Raw genomic sequence first — 19,227 nt, 5'->3', positions numbered from 1 at the left:
ATATAATTAGAGTCTGTGAGTATCAGAAAGGTGGTACCCCTTCCATACAACAAAAGGAGTAAACTTGAAAAGTAACTCTTGGCGACTCTTCATTCATTGCAGCACCTGGGTATTCTTTTTTAAACTACTGCCAAGTGCTAATAGACATGCTATTTAGGGTACACAACATGATTAAAAGTCCTTTTGGGATATACTTTCAAAATATGTTTACCTTTGCATTTGAAGAATTATTATATTTATTTACCTAAACTTTAAACTTTTTCTTGAAAACTGAATAAGAATGATGATGATGATGATGGTGAAATAATGCAAAAAGATGTCATGTAGGATGCAGGACATCAATAACTAGGTATTGTGCGCAAACATCACTAGGATAGTTCCTGCCCTAGAAATGACAAAAGACCTATTGGCATCAATACGACTAATGATATGCCTCAGGGATTCAGCACTAAGGTTCACTTGCACAGCAGTAATCTTGACAAATAATGAGCCTTTTTATAGCACAATCATTTTTAATACCTATTTCTATACATACCAGGAAAGCGAGGGCAGCAAGCATAACTTGTCTGTTGCCATATGCTAGAAAATAGAATAAAATAAAATTAAGATAAATTTTAATCTGTGCAAAACTTTGCATAATTTACCCTGGTACAGAAGGTCAGAACCATGTATACTCCACTTATGAAAAAGGAGAACTATACTACGTGTTATATATACAGAGCAACTACTAAATGTTTTCTGGTAAATTACAGTACTCTTTGATGATAGTTAAATAAAACCATTAACTAGCTCTGATATAGTGTTTTCATTTGTAGATATTAAAGTACAGCCTGTCTATTTTTAAGCAACAGAACATCAGAGAATACCATTATCTGCCACTCAGCCTGACCACTTCATTAACCTCCCCTCTGCTTCACTTCTTTTCCAAGACATCACTATAGTACAGCACAGTAAAAGCTCTGTTATCCAGCATCCCCCCGGGAATGGGGGATGCTGATTAATCAAATATTCCTGTTAATCAAATGTGCACTGTCTGGTGCACTCCCCAGTGTCAGTGTGCTGGGGAACAGGGAAGGGGACCCTGCACAGGCTGCTTTGCCCCATGCAGGCTGCTTTGCCTTGGGCCATGTACCAAAAAATGGGCAAAGAAAAACTCAGCTCACACTGGCAAAACAGGAAGTCCCCCAGAAGTGGCACTTCTGGTTTCGCTTTTGCAGCGTCCCTTGGATGCTGGTTAATAGAGTTTTCCAGCTAATAAAGTGCCGGTTAACACAGCTTTTGCTGTACCATGGACATCTAAGAGGGTCCCAGTACTCCCACAGCTTTCCCCTTCATTGTTTCATATCTTCTTTTCCTATCCTGCCTGTGTTCCCAAAATCATGTCTTTTTGCTTCTCCTTTGTCTGAACAGCAGGATGCTACAGCATCTCCCCAGGGTGATCCACATAGCTGCAATTAGTGACCCTGTGGGCATGTCTACACAAGACACTTTACTGTGCAGTTGACTAAGTGACTGTGCAGTAAAGTGTCTGTCTACATATGTAAACACTTACTGGACAGTCAATTACTTAACCGCAGAGTTAATTTGCAACCTGCAAATTAACCATGCAGTAGTGACTGCAGTAGTCCACATATAGACGACAGACCAGGAGAAAATCTGTTCCCAGTCAGCCCAGGCACCAGGAAAACAATCCCCTCCCCTGGGACCTACCTGCTGCTGCTGAGTCAGGCTCTGAGTGGGAGCCTGGGGTGGGACAATGTCCCCCTGCCCCAGCAGCAGGCAGCTCCTGGTCCCAGCTCTGCAGTCAGAGCTGTGTGGAGCCAGGGCCAGGAGCTGCCTGCTGCTGGGGCAGGGGAACACTGTTCTGGCCTGGGCTCCAAATTCAGAGGCCATCCCGGCAGCAGGCAGCTTCCTGGGGCAGGGAGCAATCTCTCAGCCCCAGATCCACCGCTCCAATCACAGAGCCAGGGACAGGATCTGCCTGCACCAGAAGAGTTCCTTGCCCACCCGGGAGCTGGCTGGAACCTGTCCCAGAACTGGGCAGGTTGCTCCCAGCCCCAGGCTCTGTGGGGAAGCCCTGCTGGGCACAAGGTTTTTCCCCATGTGCACGGGGTGGGATAGCTCTGCAGCAGCAGCTCTTCCACCTCATGCACATCAGAACCCCGCCTGATGCGTATCGGTCCAGGACAGCTGTCCCCTGGCCCCGTGCTCCCTGTCAGCCCCTGGCCTAGCATCCAGAGGGAGTATGAAGCTCTCCCTGACTGTTACAGGAGGATAGAGCAGCTTCTCCGGGCTGCTCTCTTGCAGATGAAATCTGCTCCAAGAAGGAGTATGTGTAGACATGCTCGCCTGGTTTGCCTACTGAGCAGTATTTTTACTGCACAGTAAACCTACTAAGAATTAATAACACGTGTAGGCATACCCTGTAGCTGTTAACCAAATGCCCTTGCCAACTCTGCTCAATGAGTTTATTTCTGCATGCTATTTTTCCAGTTACCTGTCTTCCTTGTCACAGCTGTGCCCCTGAAATCCTACAAGCCTCATTTCTCAGGCCTTTTATGGAGATGCTGTCCACTTCAAAGCTTAGAGGAAGAGACAAGATTTCTGGCCTCAGAATTTGATGGTCACATTCCATTTGGTGGGAAGAGCACCCCAGCAAATAGACAGTGTATTCAGGACCTACTGACTTAATGACTCAGACTTCTAAGGGCTGAACCTGGGTCTCATAAAGCAATTTAAATCATTGCTGCCTGTTTGCATACCACTTTAGTGAGATTTTGAGAAACAAATCAATGTTAATCAAAATTCATTGTTTAAAGTAAAAGGTGCATTTTGGGAAACTTTATTCTACCAAAAAAATCAACTTAGTTACAATGACTGGCAGCATAATTCCTGGATCCTCCCAAAACTCAGAGGAAAGGATTAACAAAGAGAAGAAATGACAAATGCAATGATAGTGTGCTAGCAAAATGAAATGGGGAAAGAAATATACAGCAACATAAAAGAAAGAATTTAGCAAAAATAAAGTGCCCAGTGACTGAAAAGATTTTTAAAAAATCTACAAATAAAGAATACTTTTGTAACCATGTTCCACAATAAGAAAAAACACAATCATGATCAAGGCTGAATGGGCAAAAGAGAAGAAAAAATGTCCATTTGCTTTATTTCTACATTTTTGTTGAAAATACCTAACCAATGTTATCAGTTTCACATAAAGTTTAGCTTTCATAAAAAGGATTTTTCTATATCATAGAAAAATGTTGTAATTAAAAAAAAAAATCAGCCAGCTCTAGTTCCCCTGTGCATTTTTAGTGGAAACATATTGCAGAGATTAGTATAATGCATTGATCTTTCTGTTTCCTTCAATTGGCTAATATTTCATATTTACAAAACTCTGTCATGATTAAATGGCATTAAACAGTGACATATGTTTGAAGATGTAGATGGATTGTGACACTTATATTAATCTTTCTCCTGACAAGTAAATGTAAGCCTAATCTTTGGGCATGCTAATGATCTGATTATGTGCCCACTAAAGTCAAGGTCTGAACTCCAACTGATTTGGAAGCAAGGTTAGACTAAAAAAGAAAATTAAGAACAATGTCAGTTTTATGTTGTATTTATACATACTTGGTGGAGTGTATCGTGGATGGTTGATGTAGTAAGCAATCCAAGAAGTGAATCCCCAGTAAAAGGCACACCCCTGGAATAGATAGGGATACATTTTAGGTAGAAAAATTGAAAGTCAGTACAAATTACAACTTCATATGCATTTTTCTAGTTGTGTTCTGAGACAGGATGACCACAGTGCTATTATTCAATGATTCATTGTTTAAAAAAAAAATAATATGAGTCTCTTAAAAATAAACTCATAGTTAAATCCAAAATAAGAATTAAATTAAAATGCTTAACAGAGAGTTAAATGAACCCTTTTATACTAGGTTCACCTACATATAGTTATATTCTTTGTTCATGAAAATCCAAAACCTAGATGAATGGCTTGAAATGTAAGATCTTTATTATTTGTTCCATGTGGATAGAAATTGGTTAATAATGGAGCATGTGGAACTGAAGGATACACACTTATGGTATTTGACTAAGACTTAGGAGACCTTGATTCTGGTTCTACCAATGTAATTTTATGTGGCTTAAGGCAGATCCCTCTCTCCCTACCTCTGTCTCCGCCACACCCTCTCCTCCATCATCCAGCCAGTTCTAAAATAAGGATAAAAGTCATTTTTTTTAATTTAGATTTTAAGCTTTTCAGGAAAAGAATCTCTTTTTTCAGGGCAAAGGTATATTTATCACTGGTACCATGCATGTATTCTATTCCTTGCATTGTAATAGCAAAACAACAAACACCATTCAGTCTGAAAAACATTATGGGGCACTGAAGGTCAGCTCCTCAGGTGGCATAAATCAAAAGTGACCCAGCTCAGTGGAAGCTATTGGATGCACCTCGGTCTACTTCACTGGAAGAGCTGGCCTTGGGTCTTTAAATGTATTTATATTGTGAACTGGACATAATTACCAGACCTAGCAAAGAAATCTTTTTCCTTTTTTATTTCTTCCAAGGTCCCTTTAACATGAAGAACTTCTCTCTATTACATAAAAATGATAAATATAATTGTCACCTTAATCATATTTTTCAGAGGAGTATGCCCTCCGGAAAACTTGTGAACAAATAACGTCTCCAGAAGAATTCTGATATAGTGTATACAGTGACAGAAGCAGGCCAAACTGGAATAAACAATGAGAAAAGAAAATAAGGAATATGAAATGTTGTTTTTTCTGTCTGCTTTTTGTTTCCAAACCATATTTTCTGATATATCACAGTTCATTGCTACAGAAAAAAATAAGGAGCAATATTTCTGAACTGGAGAATCAAGATGAAATCTCTGGCCTTAATCTTTGCCTTAGTTGAAACATCTAAATCCAGAGATTAATAGAATATTTTTTACAGTGTTTTATAAAGTCACATCCATTTATAGTGGAAGCAAATAACTTTTATTAGCCTTGAATTTAAAAAGGATTCATCAAGCTCAGTGTAGTACACAGCTTGATGGTACATTAAAAAAGTACAGCTGTGTGTACAGGCGAATGTCTACTACATTTTGCACAGATGTATCCCACCTCTTCAGGCTTTCTTAATGCTCTCGTAGGATGTATCTGACATTTGAGAACATTCTGAATAGCTTCTGAATGGTTTGCTTGTCCTTTAGTAACTACAGTAGCAACACAGAGGTAGTCTGTATTTCATTTCCTTGCAGAGTCAAAATGTGATTTTGTTGCAAAGTTAATCCATTGTGATGGCTTTTTTGTTCTGAGTTACAATGGAATGAGGTAATTGTTGTAGAATTTATTATACTGATTCTCTTTTGAAGACGATTATGAAACAATAACCAGTACTCCTGATTTGCTTCATAGAATGAGCTGCCGCTCATAAAGACTGGGTTTAAAAAACAAATGTCAAGTGTGATTCATGGTGGCATTTTATCTTGGTTATATTTACTGAACTAGCAGTGCCTCTCTCATCGAAAGCCAATTATGAGACATAAATGAAAAGTGATTTTCAGTGTGTAGAGTTTCAAATACTTTGGCTACCATACAAGATGCTCAATAAAAGTCAAAGATTAAACAATTTTGAAGTAATTAAATCAGAGAAATGGGGAGCTCAGAAAAATCAGCTAATTAATGGTTTTACACAAGGCTGAATAACACTTTCATTCTCATTAAGAATTTTAAAAAAAAATCTTTGGTTTCTAACCGGGATGCCAAAAAACTCCTTTAAAAAAAATCAGAAAGACTTCTCATATTTTATCCCCCAAATAATGCAGGGATATTTTCGGCTCCTCAGTTCTATTCAAAATATTATTTCCTATTAAATGTACAACTCAGGGTGGAAAGGTCGTCTCATGGCAGCAGAGTGGGAGCTGTGAAATTATTCTGGGGTCTTATTTACAGCTCTGCCAATGCATTCAAATTCTTTCTGCTGAAGTTTCCCCATCTGTGAAATGGCAGTAATAATATTTCATTTTATCCTCCTGTTTATATAAACTCCCCTGCTGGGCCCAACATGGGGAACACAAATGTAAAATTCAGAAGAAATTAAATTTGACTGGTTATTGAAAATTTCAGTCTCCTCTGTGTCTCTCAAAAATCTGCCTGATTCTTAGCCACTCTCTGTCTCTCACCCCATGACTACTTAGTTTCCTTCATGGCATTTTTGAAGAAGTTTTTCAAAGATTTAAGAAGTCCCAATAAATTATGACAGATTAGTTTTGTTTATATATTCTTGGTATTCTAATAGATTAAGGCACAATTTTCCTTTGTCAAGCTGTTTGCCCACTTTCACATCACAAACTTTTGAGCTTCATTATTTGTCATGCTGTCTCAGTCAGTTTATCACATTTGGACATAAACTTCATTAAGTTTCTGTAATTTCCAGATATTTTATTTAATATAGGTACATTTGCCTCTCAATAATCTTTTGATGTAGTGGCCTATTTTTAAAAGTGATTTAATGTATTTTGTTAGAAGGTCTGTAGCTTAATTCTTAAGGTCCTTCAGCACTCTTAGGCGGGTCCCATTTGGTTTTGGTGAATAGTCTCACTTTAAGGGAGTGGAATTTTCAAACGTATCTCTAAGATTTAAAAGCAGAAACTTAACTGCTGGACTCTGCTATTTTCTCCATTAGATGTTTCTGAAAATCTCCTCCTCCATTTATCATCAGTTCTTGAAAGTACTTCTTTGTCTTCTCAGCCTTTGACAACACCTTCTCTTTCTGAGTACATTTGAAGCTAGTATTGTCTGTATTGAAGACCAGTGCCATTAATCTCCTATTGTCCTTGTACTTCTATTAACCTGATCCAGAATTAATTTAGTATCTGGAAGGCACTCTGGTCTAGTGAACAGTTCCCAAGTTCTATTTACACTTTGATCTGTCACTGATATAAAGCATGACTTGGAGCAAGTCATTTCTAGTTTGCTTCTGTCTCTTATTTTCTATCCAGCTTGTATATTCAGATTTTAAATAATTCAATGTATGGAGTGCCTCCCATTATGTCTATGCCAGTGCCTAGTGCACTAGAACTCTAGTGTTAGATATGGTCTCTGGGTACTGCCATAATAGAAATCATTAAAAAAATAATACCCTGAAATTCTCATTGACTCCAGAGACCTTTGGGTATGGAAGGATTGTAGCATCAAAGGCTGTATCCCCATGAGCAGGGGCATGCAATTGTTGCAGGGAAATAAGCAGCAGCAAAAATGTGTGCTGCTGTTTTTTGCCCTAGTGTGTGTGGATACTTTTAAGAGTGTTATGTATAAGTTGTTATATTGGCCCGGCAACAGTAGGAGGGAACTGCAAGGAACAGCAGAGGAGTAGTCTAAGAAGGCTTTCTGAATAAGTAAGCTTTATTGTTCTACAAGTTTAACTCCTTGGTCTTTTGAAAATAACACATGGTGCCTGCCCCTGCATGTGGGGTTACCATGGGGAAAAATGCTCTAGGTGGTAGGAAGGCTGAGCTAGTCCCAGCAACCTTACTTGGAGTCCTGGAGGATTCCCAGGGATCCAACAGCAGCGATCCAGACATACACAGCCTGACCAGCAGCCTGAGAATTCTTCTGCCCAGCCAGGCTCTGATTTCAAGCAGTGCATGCTATTGCCATGTGCACTGCCCCACATTTTCCAGCACAGTTTTTTGATACTGAGATTTTCTTGTATCTAAATTTGGCTCCAAGCTGCAAATATGCAGCACATAGAACAAAATTGCATGCATGGGGTGCATTTTGCGGCACCTAAAATGCCTTTTAGGCACCCCAAAATGCATGTGCGCACTCATGTGCACGTGACAAAACTGTATTACCTTGGATCAAACAAAACCATGTCTCATCATCAATTCAGCTGGAATGCTTAGTGGCTTGCCATCCTGCTTGATTTAGTTCATGCAAATGAGTCTCACTTACTGAACTACTGGATGGCGAAAGTTCTTAGTACTCTCCTGTTCATTGTATATACTTGCGAGACGAATGTAAAACAGCAAGTAGATTAGAAGAGGCCCAGTGTATTCTGTCAGAAAAACCTAGGAAAAAAATAGGTATCAGGATGGAGAATTGCAGCAATAAAAGAATGAGAAAAAAATGACTCTCAGTTCTTAGACAGACCTAGGTATTAGATTTATCTTGGAAGATGGACCAACACAATACCAATATATCATTCAAATCTCACATCAACTTCCTTTGAAGTCAAGAATGGTGCTTAGATGTTTATGCTGTTCCTTGCACAAAGGTACACTTCATTCAGGCTACAAACTGACATAATTTTTGGTTCCAGGATCAACTGTGCTAGGATGTGTTCCAGCACAGATGACTCAGTTCACTGGCAGGTCCAAATGCCACCTAGGGCTGCTATCCTGCGGGATCAGGCTCCTGCCACTACTGGAACTTTGGGAGCCTGATCCTAGGAGACAACAGCTCCATATGCCTGGCCCTGACCCAGGGAACTCCATGAGGTGCCCTTGCTCTGCAGTATGAAACCTGAGCCCTAAAATTGCCTGCTTGAGGTGGCTAGAGAGCATAGCCCCAGGCTGTGTGGACCACACCATAAGCAAAAAGATATCCTCGGGCATCAGAATATGTGACCATGTCATGTCAACATTTTTGAGTACTTGGAGCTTGACAAAGCCAAGGATATCTGCTAGTTTGCTGCCATAAATATTGCAACCAAAGAGAGAGAAAGGGAGAAAGAGCTACCATTGTCTACATCAGGGGTTCTTAGCCTCTTTAGACTCAAGAAACCCCTCCATAACTTTTCTGAATTTACCAGCACCTCATTTCAAAAACAGATTCATTTATTACACTGATTAGCTCTTCAAATGCTGTGGCATCCATAGAAGGATTTTATGGCACCCTGGTTGAGAATCACTCAATAATATAGGTGGCCAGACTTTCAAAAGAGCTATCGACAGGGGCTGATCCCTGGGAAAGCTGGTCCTATGCGTCTTACAAAAGCCAGGAAAAGGTATGGAGAAACAACAGCCCCTACGGTTTTTCTTTAACTTTAATTTGTATAAAATAAAGTTGCAAGAATGTATCTCTGCAATACGCAACAAATGAAGTGTTTGAGAGAAGGACTCAAGTGTAAGTCCTTGTTACCTGGAGAGGCTAGTTGAGAAGACAGAGGTGGAGATTAGCTTTGGGGTCTGAGTGGAGTATATTTAAGTAGAAGAGGTAGCTAAACAGCTAATGGGTATCCAGTTTAGGAAAGGTGGGTAAGAAGTGGCAGTTTAGAGTACTAAGGGGGAACGAGCATATGGCTGGTGACAGTTAGCTGCCAGGTTGGCACCCTGGGCTCAAGTGTTTAATGGTTCTTTGGCTTGTACAGCACCAAGAAGGAAGGAAAGAGGCAACTACTTTTAGGGCAGGGGCTCCTGGGCCAGGGAATACTTAGAAGGTCACTGGGGGTTAGTAGGAGCCAGTCATTAAATCCAAGGCTGGTAGGCAGGGAACAGTGGGATGGTGCTGGGTGCAGTAAGGAGCTGCTCACGGGGCAAGTTGAGGAGTTTGGAGGAGGGCCATTAGGCCCATAAAGGAAAGAGCTGTCCCTGCAGGAGGTGGAAGGCTGTGGCTGTGACTACTACTACAGGTATAGAGGCTGGTGCCAGGTGAGGGTGCCAGGGGCAGGACCCCACCAGGCCTAACTCTTTCCACTGTCTGATTCCTCCTAACCCCTGGTACCTGAGGGGGTGAGTATGGCCCTAACTGCCACAACTACTCTTCCAGGGACTTGTACGCCAATGATCAGATCATGGAGCCTCTCCTGCCAGCTCTGGAAACATGGGAGGAGTGAGGGGAGAATCTGGTTGGAAAAGCGTTGCCCTGTAGTCCCATGTTTGCTCACCTGCCTGCCCACCCCAGAGCATGGCACTTGTTGCACAGAGTGGCCAACATGGAACTGCTAGGGTACCTTAGTATGAACTGGTGTACCTCCTATGCTAGGGCAATGCCAGGCAACACCCCCAACCCCATGCTCCAACTTAGGCTGAATTCCTGTGTATTGGGACTTCTGCTTCATCTCTCTGCCTTCCCTGATCCCCCATGGAACAGACATGGGGGCATTCCTGTCCTGCAAAAGCCACACTCTTTCATTTCTAGAGACTAACTCCAATCCTACCCATAGGCCTGCAGGAATGTTGCTGCCTGTGCTAGGCACCACTTGACCATGGCAGGCTTGGGGAGGCATGAGTGATTTTCTCCTTGCACTCCATGATGCTGTTAGAAGGATATCATGGCACTCCAGGATGCTGCAGTAGCCCGGTTGAGAATCACTCACCTTAATGTATACACCTCATTCAAGGGATTCCAACATTATAAAGGAGCAATCCAAAATCCTGTTTGTCATCTCTCTGAAATGTTAGCTATGGGATGAGATGACTATTTTGTATCCAAACTGGATATATGATTACAAGAAAGCACTAAATCTGAATACCAGTTCCGTTTCTCTACTTGTAGCACCAATAGGTGCACCTACACATGCTCTTTAATGCGCACTAGCCTATTTTAATATGCATTAAAGCATCACCAAAAAAACATGCTATTTCGCTAATGTGCATTAAAATAGGCTAATACACATTTTTCTAGTACCTCACAATGCACCTGTTAGATTTAATTTATATTAACTAAAGCACATTCATTGAATGTGTAGACATGTCCAATGTTTTGTCCAAATGAGTTGTGCATATCTTAAGTTAAATTCAATTGAGAGAGAGAGCGAGCATGTGCACATGAATGATTCTGAATTCTAGAGCTTTAGCCACTTATCTGGATAAGGAAAAACATGGATTTCTAGTCCTTGCTCCCATAACTGTTTATATAACTAACTTGAAAAAAGACATCAAATAAAATATAAAGAGCTGTTGGAAAGGAGGCTGGAAGCTAGGTCTCCCCCTGCAGGTAAGTACTCTAGCCACTAGGCAACAGAGTAATACTCAGTCTCTCTTGCTGAATGTTTCCTGACTAAAGAATTTTGCATTCCTTTCTGAAGATAATCACAGTGTCAACAGGAGTGGGGGAGTGTTCTCTCCCCTCAGAAAAACCACAGTATAGGGGTTAGGGAACTCTCCTAAGAAGTAGAAGACATGGGGCTATACCATCTCAGAGAGAGAAAGTAATTGAACTCTCCCACAGCCTCGGCAATTTTTCTAGTAATTGAACAAAGAAAGTGATTGTGGAGAGGGAGTGAATCACTGTTCTCTGTCTGCATGTTGAAGAAGGATGAACTCTGCTGTTTTTGAAAGAACAGCTGTAGTTCCAAGTTACAGAAGAAGGCTTTCAACAACTCTCTCTTCCAGTATTCCCATAATGACTGTGTCTAGGTTAATCTTCCCAGTTTACATTATGTTTATTGTGAATCATACTCTGGAGCCCCTAACTCTGACCATGCACTATACAGGTAGCCTAAACACCTTCCTAAGGACCCTGGGGCAATGTGCTGAAAAGATGACTCCACATGAATATTTTGATGACGTAACTATTAAAAAATGACCCAGGCCTAAATACATTCTTCAAATTGCCCTATATAGTTATTTCCCATACAAAGTCTGGGCCCCATCTTGCAGCCATTATTCAAGCAAAGTCTTCATTCAAATAATTAAAAATACAATGATCTTCCAAGCCCCTAAGGTAAATGCAGACAATAAGTCAATAGTAGTATTCAGTGTAGCCACTAATTACTTAGAACTTGATACCTTTTCAAGTGAAAAAAGGCACTGCAAATTTAAGGAGGGATACTAAAAAAAGTAAATTGTTTCAGATGTTAAAGAAAACCCCAGATCATCACAGCCATTATTCAACTTCACAGGGCAGTAAGTTAAAGTGGCACCTTTCCTTCTTATCAACATTTGGACTGTGACCTTAGCTTTGGATGGAACAGTAGGACTCCCAGGATTTTATCTCCATTGTGAGGAAGAGGGCAACAGATGGCCAGTTCTTTGCCTTCATTCCCTCACTACCCAACTCAAGAGTTGTTGTCTGGGCACATGACAGAACAGTAAGCTACTTGACAAACCAGGGGGCATGTCTATCTGAGACATTTACCGTGCAGGTGACTATTTAACTGCATAGTAAACATCTCAATGTCTACACACTACAGTAAATACAAGTACTACCCTACTCTGGAGTTCTTCCATGTGTAGTAATGTATGTGTAGATGCTGAGCTGGCTGGCTGAAGCATGAGGATGCTTCAGTGCAGGGGCTGCCTGCTGGCTAATCCCACACTGAAGCACCCTTGTGGCTCAGCCAGCCCCTCTGCAGCACGCTGAGTCAGGTCAGAGTAGCCCCAAGCTGGCAGGCTGATCCCTAGGATCCCTGCCAGCCAGGGCTGCTGCAATTTGGTTCAATGTGCAGCAGTCTGGGCACACATGTAAACCGTGCACCTGGAAGCTTCCTGGAAGCTATAAACTGCAGAGCAATAAACTCCACAGTTTATTGTTGTACATTAATGGCATGTGTAGATGTGCCTAGGGTTAAATACATCAGTTTTTATATCCATGATTGATTGTCTGTCCTCAGTGGAATAAACTCCAGGATTACAACTATGAACTACTACAGGGGTTTTCAACCTTTTTTAATAAGTGTACTCCAGACAGCTGGATGTGGAGGGGGGGCAGTGTGGGGTGGTAGGTAGCAGTGGCAACTGCCACATGTAAGCTTCCCCCCCAGTGTCTCTCTGGCTGGGTGGCACCTGTGTGGCCCCCAGAAGGGTGCCACTACCCTTGCCCTCCCCACCCCCAGCCCTGCTCCTGGGAGGCAGCGGCATGGGGTGGCAGCACTCTTCCCCTGCCTGGCCACATGTACCCCCTAGGGCCTTCTCAAGTACCCCCAGGGGTATATGTACCCCTGGTTGACAACCCCTGAATTACTATATTTCAGGGATTGCAACTAGCAAATCATATCTCAGGTGCCTAAAATTCAAGAAGTTTAGGGGATAATTTCGAAACTAGTAGACCTTTTAGCTTTAATGCAGCTCCTTGCACTGCTTTAGATTTCTCAGTGATAAATTCTTGTGGTTTAAGGTAGTGATATTTAATTTTAACAACTTTCTCAAAATAGTGTTTGATAGTCACCTTGTTGTGCATTGTTTTTGCAATCCATCTTCAGAAGGGCTTTGACATACACTACTACATAAGGAGTGACCTTTCCATTAGCCTAATTGACAGAAGTTCTTCACCCCTACCTTCCCTTGCCACAGGTGCAGGAATGCTTTTTTAGTGACACTTACTGCACAGTAACCTATTTTTACTGAGCATTAGTGCAGGGGTGGGCAATTATTTCAGGTGGAGGGTTGCTGAATGAGTTTTGGTAAGCTGTTGAGGGCTGCATGAGTAGCCCCACCCCTTGGCAGTTGCCTCACTCCCTGGTCACCATCTTGGAACTGGAAGTCCCACCCCTAACCCCTGAGCTTTGCCCCCCAAAATCCTTTCCCCTGCCCCCTCCCAGAAATACTACTTTGGTGGGGGGGAGGATGTTGCCTTCTTAGAACCAGAAAAAACCCAAATCATACACTAAAAGTCAAATACCTACTACAACATATTTTAATTTTACTATAAACATTTTTTGTCATGATTTGTGTTTGCATGGTGTATATAGAGGTGATTGCATAATAACTCAAAATAAATTCTTAGTCTTGTATATTGTGTGTGGGGGGGTGCAGGTGTGTGTATGAATGTGTGTATGTGTATGTATGGGTGTGTGTATGTGTGTATGGTAGGGTGTTGGGGGTTGTAAGAGGGTGTGGCTGTGCGTGGGGGGCATAGGGTATGTTGGGGGGTTGTATACATGTGGGGGGTAATGGGGGCAGGGTGTGAGTGTGTGGGGCTTGTAGGATGTGAGGGAGGGTGAGGGTGTGGGGCCCCCCTTAGCACTCCCCGCCATGGAACAGCAGCAGAAGGCAAGGGTGGTCAGGGCACTCAGGGTGAAGGTGCTCAGTGGAGCCAGTTCCGGCTAGCACTGTATATCACAGCAAGGCACTCAGCCTCCACCAGGCAGTCTGTATTGCCGATGCTCCCCACACACACTGGGCTAGGAGGGAAGCCCCGGACACTGGAGCCAGCTGCCTTTCCTGCCCCACAGGGGAAGGTGCTTAGGGCTTCGCTTCCATGTTGCATAGCTCCAGCAGGGGAGTGAGCCAGCTCCAATGCCTGGGACTTCCCTCCCATGCTCGGCAAGTGCAGGGGCTGCATGTGCAGCAGAGAGCACCGGTGATACAGACTGCCTAGCAGAATCTGCACTCCTTATCATGATGTGCAGTGCTGGCCAGAGCTGCATCCCACCAGGTGCCTGAACCAGGCATGAGCACCCTGAACACCCCTCCTGCTGCTACTGCCACTGCCACTGCCACCGCCTGCTGAGGTTGCGCACCATGTGAGAGTGTAGGGCAGTCCCCCACCCTCCCTCACACCCACACACTGGTCCCCCACACCCCTCCCTCACACCCACACACTGGCCACCCGAGCTCTGCACTGCTGCTGCTCCTCTGGATGTGGGCTCGCACTGCTGCCAGCTCCAGCCATGCTCCATGCTCCCACCCAGCTGCATCCCTACCACTACCACTTTCCTACTTGCTGCCTGGAGCCAACAGAAGACCAGGGAAGATGGAGTAGGTCCCCAGCAGCTGCAGCAGTGGCAGCAGCAGCCCTGTCCAGAAGCTGCTTGCTGGCTGGGTCAGGCCCTTCCACCTATTATGGTGGGAGCAAGGCGTACTAAGTTATGTTCAGGGTGTGTGTACAAGTGGGTGCCTCATTTTCACCCATCTGGGTGGCAGGGCTGGGCAGGGTACAATTTTTTGGCAGGTGCCATGGGCCAGATGAAAGTGCTTGGTAGGCCAAATACAGCCCGTGGGTCACATTTTCACCACCCCTGCATTAACGTATTAGCACGGGTTTTGATGTGATGCTTTAATGAACAGTAAATTGGCTACTGCACATTAAACCACACATGTAGATGTGTCCAGTAAGTCCCAGCTACTGAATATGGAGGTATACTGGGTTAGCTCTGCAGATCAACTGCAGTCTTACTTATTATAGTTACTTGAAAAAATGGCATTCCCGCCCCTAAAAATTGCAAAAAAATTATTAGGTTTTTTAGTTGTTATCAAAATTTCCTGTTGGAAAAAAATCATAGTTTTGTCAATACATAATGAAGCAAAAAGCCATAAAATTTGCATTCAAATTTTTGAAAACCAAGAAATGAATATATACAAAAATAGTTTCCCTTTCAAACACCAGAAAAAACTTATTTTTACAAAAAGTTTTCATTATCAACCACAAAAAAAAATTAATGTCACTTTTAACTCAAAATGTTGACTCACTCTACAATTACTACTTTGCTTGCTATACATAGGGATCTTTTTCCCTTGCTTCATCTGGCACTGAAGCCACATTTCGTCATATTTTTAGTGGTACCTAGAACAAACCTATCATGGTAAAATGAGCACCCACTAAGCATTGATCCCTCTGGGACTCTTCATTTCTCCCTGATGCTGCCATCTCTCTTTGTATAGGGCACCTTTGTATAGGGCTGTGTACTTCATGACAGGCTCTGTGGTTCCTTGTGTGTGTGTCCGCAAGCTCATCTCTTCCTTTTCAACTATTTTTATCAATACACTTGTTTCTTTTTTGAAAATATAAGCCTATAAGGTACAGTTATCAAGATTCAATTGAATCCCCTGCAGGATTCACTCTGGAACTTCTGGATCTGAAAAACTTTACCTTCTGAGTTACAAGACCACAACAGTTGGTTTGGTAGTATTATGAGACCCAAAATTCTTCATGTGGGCTAGCCACAAGAGGGGGGCAAAGGCTATGGACAAGAATAGTTTCATAGTTTCATAGTTTCTAGGGTCAGAAGGGACCTGAGCAGATCATCTAATCCGACCCTCTGCCATGGCAGGAAGAGCACTGGGGTCAAATGACCCCAATAAGGTGGTCATCCAACCTCCTCTTAAAAACCCCCAGGGTGGGAGCCTGCACCACCTCACATGGAAGCTGGTTCCAGACCCTAGCCGCCCTCACCGTGAAGTAGCGCCTCCTGATGTCCAACTTAAACCTTCCCTCCGCCAGCTTGTGACCATTGTTCCTGGTCACTCCTTGCGGCGCTCGGGGGAACAGGGACTCCCCCAGCGCCTGCTGATCCCCCCTAACCAGTTTATAACAGGCCACAAGATCCCCCCTCAGCCTTCTCTTTTGAAGGCTGAACAGGTTCAGGTCCCGCAACCTTTCCTCATAGGACCTACCCTGCTGTCCCTTGATCATACGAGTGGCCCTCCTCTGGACCCTCTCCATGCTGTCCACATCCCTCTTAAAGTGCGGCGCCCAGAACTGGACGCAGTACTCCAGCTGCGGCCTGACCAGTGCCGCATAGAGGGGGAGGATCACCTCCTTGGACCTGCTTGAGATGCATCTGTGGATGCACGACAGGGTGCAGTTGGCCTTCCTAGCCGCCTCCCCACATTGCCGACTCATGTTCATCTTGGAGTCAATAATGAGTCCCAGATCCTTTTCCACCTCCGTGCTGAATATCTTTTAATTACTTTAGAAGGGGTGGGGGAGCTGCCAGTTGACAGGATACCTCAGCTATTATACTGTAAACAAGTACCTCTGTATGCTCCTTTAGCAACTCAAGTTCCCTAAATGGCTAATTCATTAAACCCAATTGAAATAGCCTTAAAGTCACAACGATTTTGCTATACCTGTACTGCTATAGGAGTATAGTAATTATAGCATAATAGTTTATATCAGCATAATCTGATATCAATACAACTGTTACATTTGTCTATATCTAAAGAAATAAACTTTCTAAAAGCCCATTTGGGTTGCTTGTGAAAATATAGCATTTTATCAACAACTGATTTTAGTCAGTGGAAGTTGTTGGAGTTTAGCACAAATGAGCATTAGGCTCTTAATTAGTCATTCAGTAACATGCTAACCAGATAGGACCCTCTAACCTACCAATAAAGCAAAATAAAGGGATCCAAAATATTAACCCCTGAGCATATTAATTTGTAGCAACAGTCATGGCCCATCATTATTAAGGGTTGCAGAAAATCCAGTCCCAAAAACAGAATGACTTTTCACACTTCATGGCTTGGACTTTTGACAGTCACATTGGGAGCCAACATTTTTATCCTTCAGGAGGACTTGTCCATCTTACTGTGCCAATAATGCCTCATTAAAATTAATTATAGTTAGGTCAGGGATTATAATCCCAGACCACATGAGGCAGAGAGTATATTTAGGAGCCATGCTGGCAGAGGAGAGCTTCTTAAAGTTATTCATTGTTTGCAACCCAGATGGAATGTGACACATGCACAAGGCAATTTGTCTGACTGGATGATGTGGTTGGATTAATGCCTGATATGATTCCTGTGGCACTAATAGCAGGGACTGGAGAATTTGTCATGCTAGTTCATAGCACTGTGTACATGAGTTAAGACACACCAAAAACTAGATAGATACATAGATAGATAGATAGTTAGATAGATGACAGAAGAAAAGACGGAAGGACAAGAATGAAAAGTTATTTTTGAGTCATAAGACCAAGCAAATACTAGTATAAAGTAGAAGCCTAGAGACTCACAAATATGTTTTCAGAGGGCTGTGCTAGCCAATCCTTCTATATAATACTTATGACGTGCCCTTTTTATAATGCCACACAAGAAACTCTAGCTTGTATCATATTGCTTTTTGGAATAGTTTCATATTATTTCATTTATGGGGTATTGCAGAATGGAACTTTGGAAAAGCCATTTAACTTTTCCTGGCTATGTACCACAGCTCTTTCCATGCCATGTACGGCCAATTTTCCAGTTCATCAGGGACAGCCCCAAATATTTTCCCAGTGCTAACAAGGTATTGTAAGTTCAGGGTGGGAGGTGGAAGGAATGGTTGCAAGGGACGAGAAGCAGGGTAGGAAAATTTACTTTGGAGCATTGCATGTATATATCAGCAAAATAATAAATATAAAATAGCCTGAGCATCTGCTGGGTGCCCACTTGAAGAAAAACAGCTGCAGTATATAGATTGTGTGAAGGGCAGAGCTTGGTTTCTTGGACAAATAAGATATAGAAGAGATTGGTTGTATAATTCTGGTACAATGTGCACTGTGCTTACAACAACTGAATACCAGCTATTATTATATTTTAGAGAGATTGTGAAAATCTGTGTGCACACAGATAGCAGCTAGCATTTTGAAGCAGTGTCAGGAAGTTTGGTAATCAGCTCCCATAGACCCCCAAACACTTAGATTTGACAGCCAAATTCTCTTAGATTTGCTCAAAATCCTAGGATTCCAGAATTACATTTTTAATATACACCATTAAATTCTTGGCCAGGTTCTACCTTCTTTGAGCTCATTAAACTCCATGGGACTACCTGAGCATAACTGATAGAATCATTTAGCTGATAGCTTTACACCACCATCTTCCCCTCCCCCACCCTATTACTTTAAACACTTGTTGGGGATTTTGCACAACAGACTCTGCTTCAAAATAAATGGTTTTTATTGTGCCATTCCAATTCCCTCTGTTCTCACTTGTACTTTATTCTTCCTCCCTAGGATTGTTCTTTTTCTCCCTGTCCACCCTGGGACCTTTTCCCCAATCACCTCTCTCAAAGCTTTGCTCATTCTCCTTAGGCCCAGTCAACCACACATGCAATGAAAGAGTTGCAAAACTGTAGTTTTAGGCTGTGTGTAGACAAAACAAGGGGCGTGTGTGCAGAACACTGTAAAGCAGGTTAAATGCTTTTGCACCACTTTAATTGTGGTAGTGTTTGCACGTGTCAGCGGCGTATTGTGCAGTAATTCCAGCCACTGTAAAAATTTGGCAGGAGTTTTAGTTCATTGCCCTACAGCTGCAAAATGAAACACCAGGCTCTGTGTGGCTCAGGGGCTCTGCAGAAGGCCTGTGCAGGCAGCCTGGCAGTAGCCCGGGAAGTCAGGCTCTGCCCAAGAAAAAATAACAGCAACCATTTTTTTTTTCTCTCCTGGACCCAGCCTTCCTGCCTGAGCTTCATGGAGGCCTGGTGCTTTCCTCCACTGCTGCAGTGCCACCCGGGATTGCCTGAGCCAGGTGCCTGCAGGTAGGTGCCACCTTGTGGGGGGCTTCTGCTGCTCTGGAGGGAAGCACCAGCTCCCCCGCCCCCCCCGCCCCTCACCCCCTGCAACCGAGG

General features: G+C 42.9%; 1 protein-coding gene across 1 annotated transcript in view; it reads right to left on the bottom strand.

Moving 5' to 3' along the window:
• The window catches only part of TECRL (trans-2,3-enoyl-CoA reductase-like), a 242,017-nt gene that overhangs the window by 20,633 nt on the left and 202,157 nt on the right, over window positions 1–19,227 (bottom strand). The window contains exons 5-8 of the mRNA XM_019522275.1: window positions 7,969–8,084; window positions 4,635–4,740; window positions 3,631–3,703; window positions 536–579 (exon numbers count right to left, since the gene is read on the bottom strand). Of these exons, the coding sequence (XP_019377820.1) occupies window positions 536–579; window positions 3,631–3,703; window positions 4,635–4,740; window positions 7,969–8,084 (339 nt within the window). The remainder of the gene's footprint in view (window positions 1–535; window positions 580–3,630; window positions 3,704–4,634; window positions 4,741–7,968; window positions 8,085–19,227) is intronic.

The sequence above is a fragment of the Gavialis gangeticus genome, unplaced genomic scaffold, assembly GCF_001723915.1.
Source record: "Gavialis gangeticus isolate Ggan-Ray unplaced genomic scaffold, GavGan_comp1, whole genome shotgun sequence".
Classification (NCBI taxonomy): domain Eukaryota; kingdom Metazoa; phylum Chordata; order Crocodylia; family Gavialidae; genus Gavialis; species Gavialis gangeticus.
Note: the sequence above shows the minus strand (reverse complement) of the source record. Positions and strands in the feature narration are given on the sequence as shown.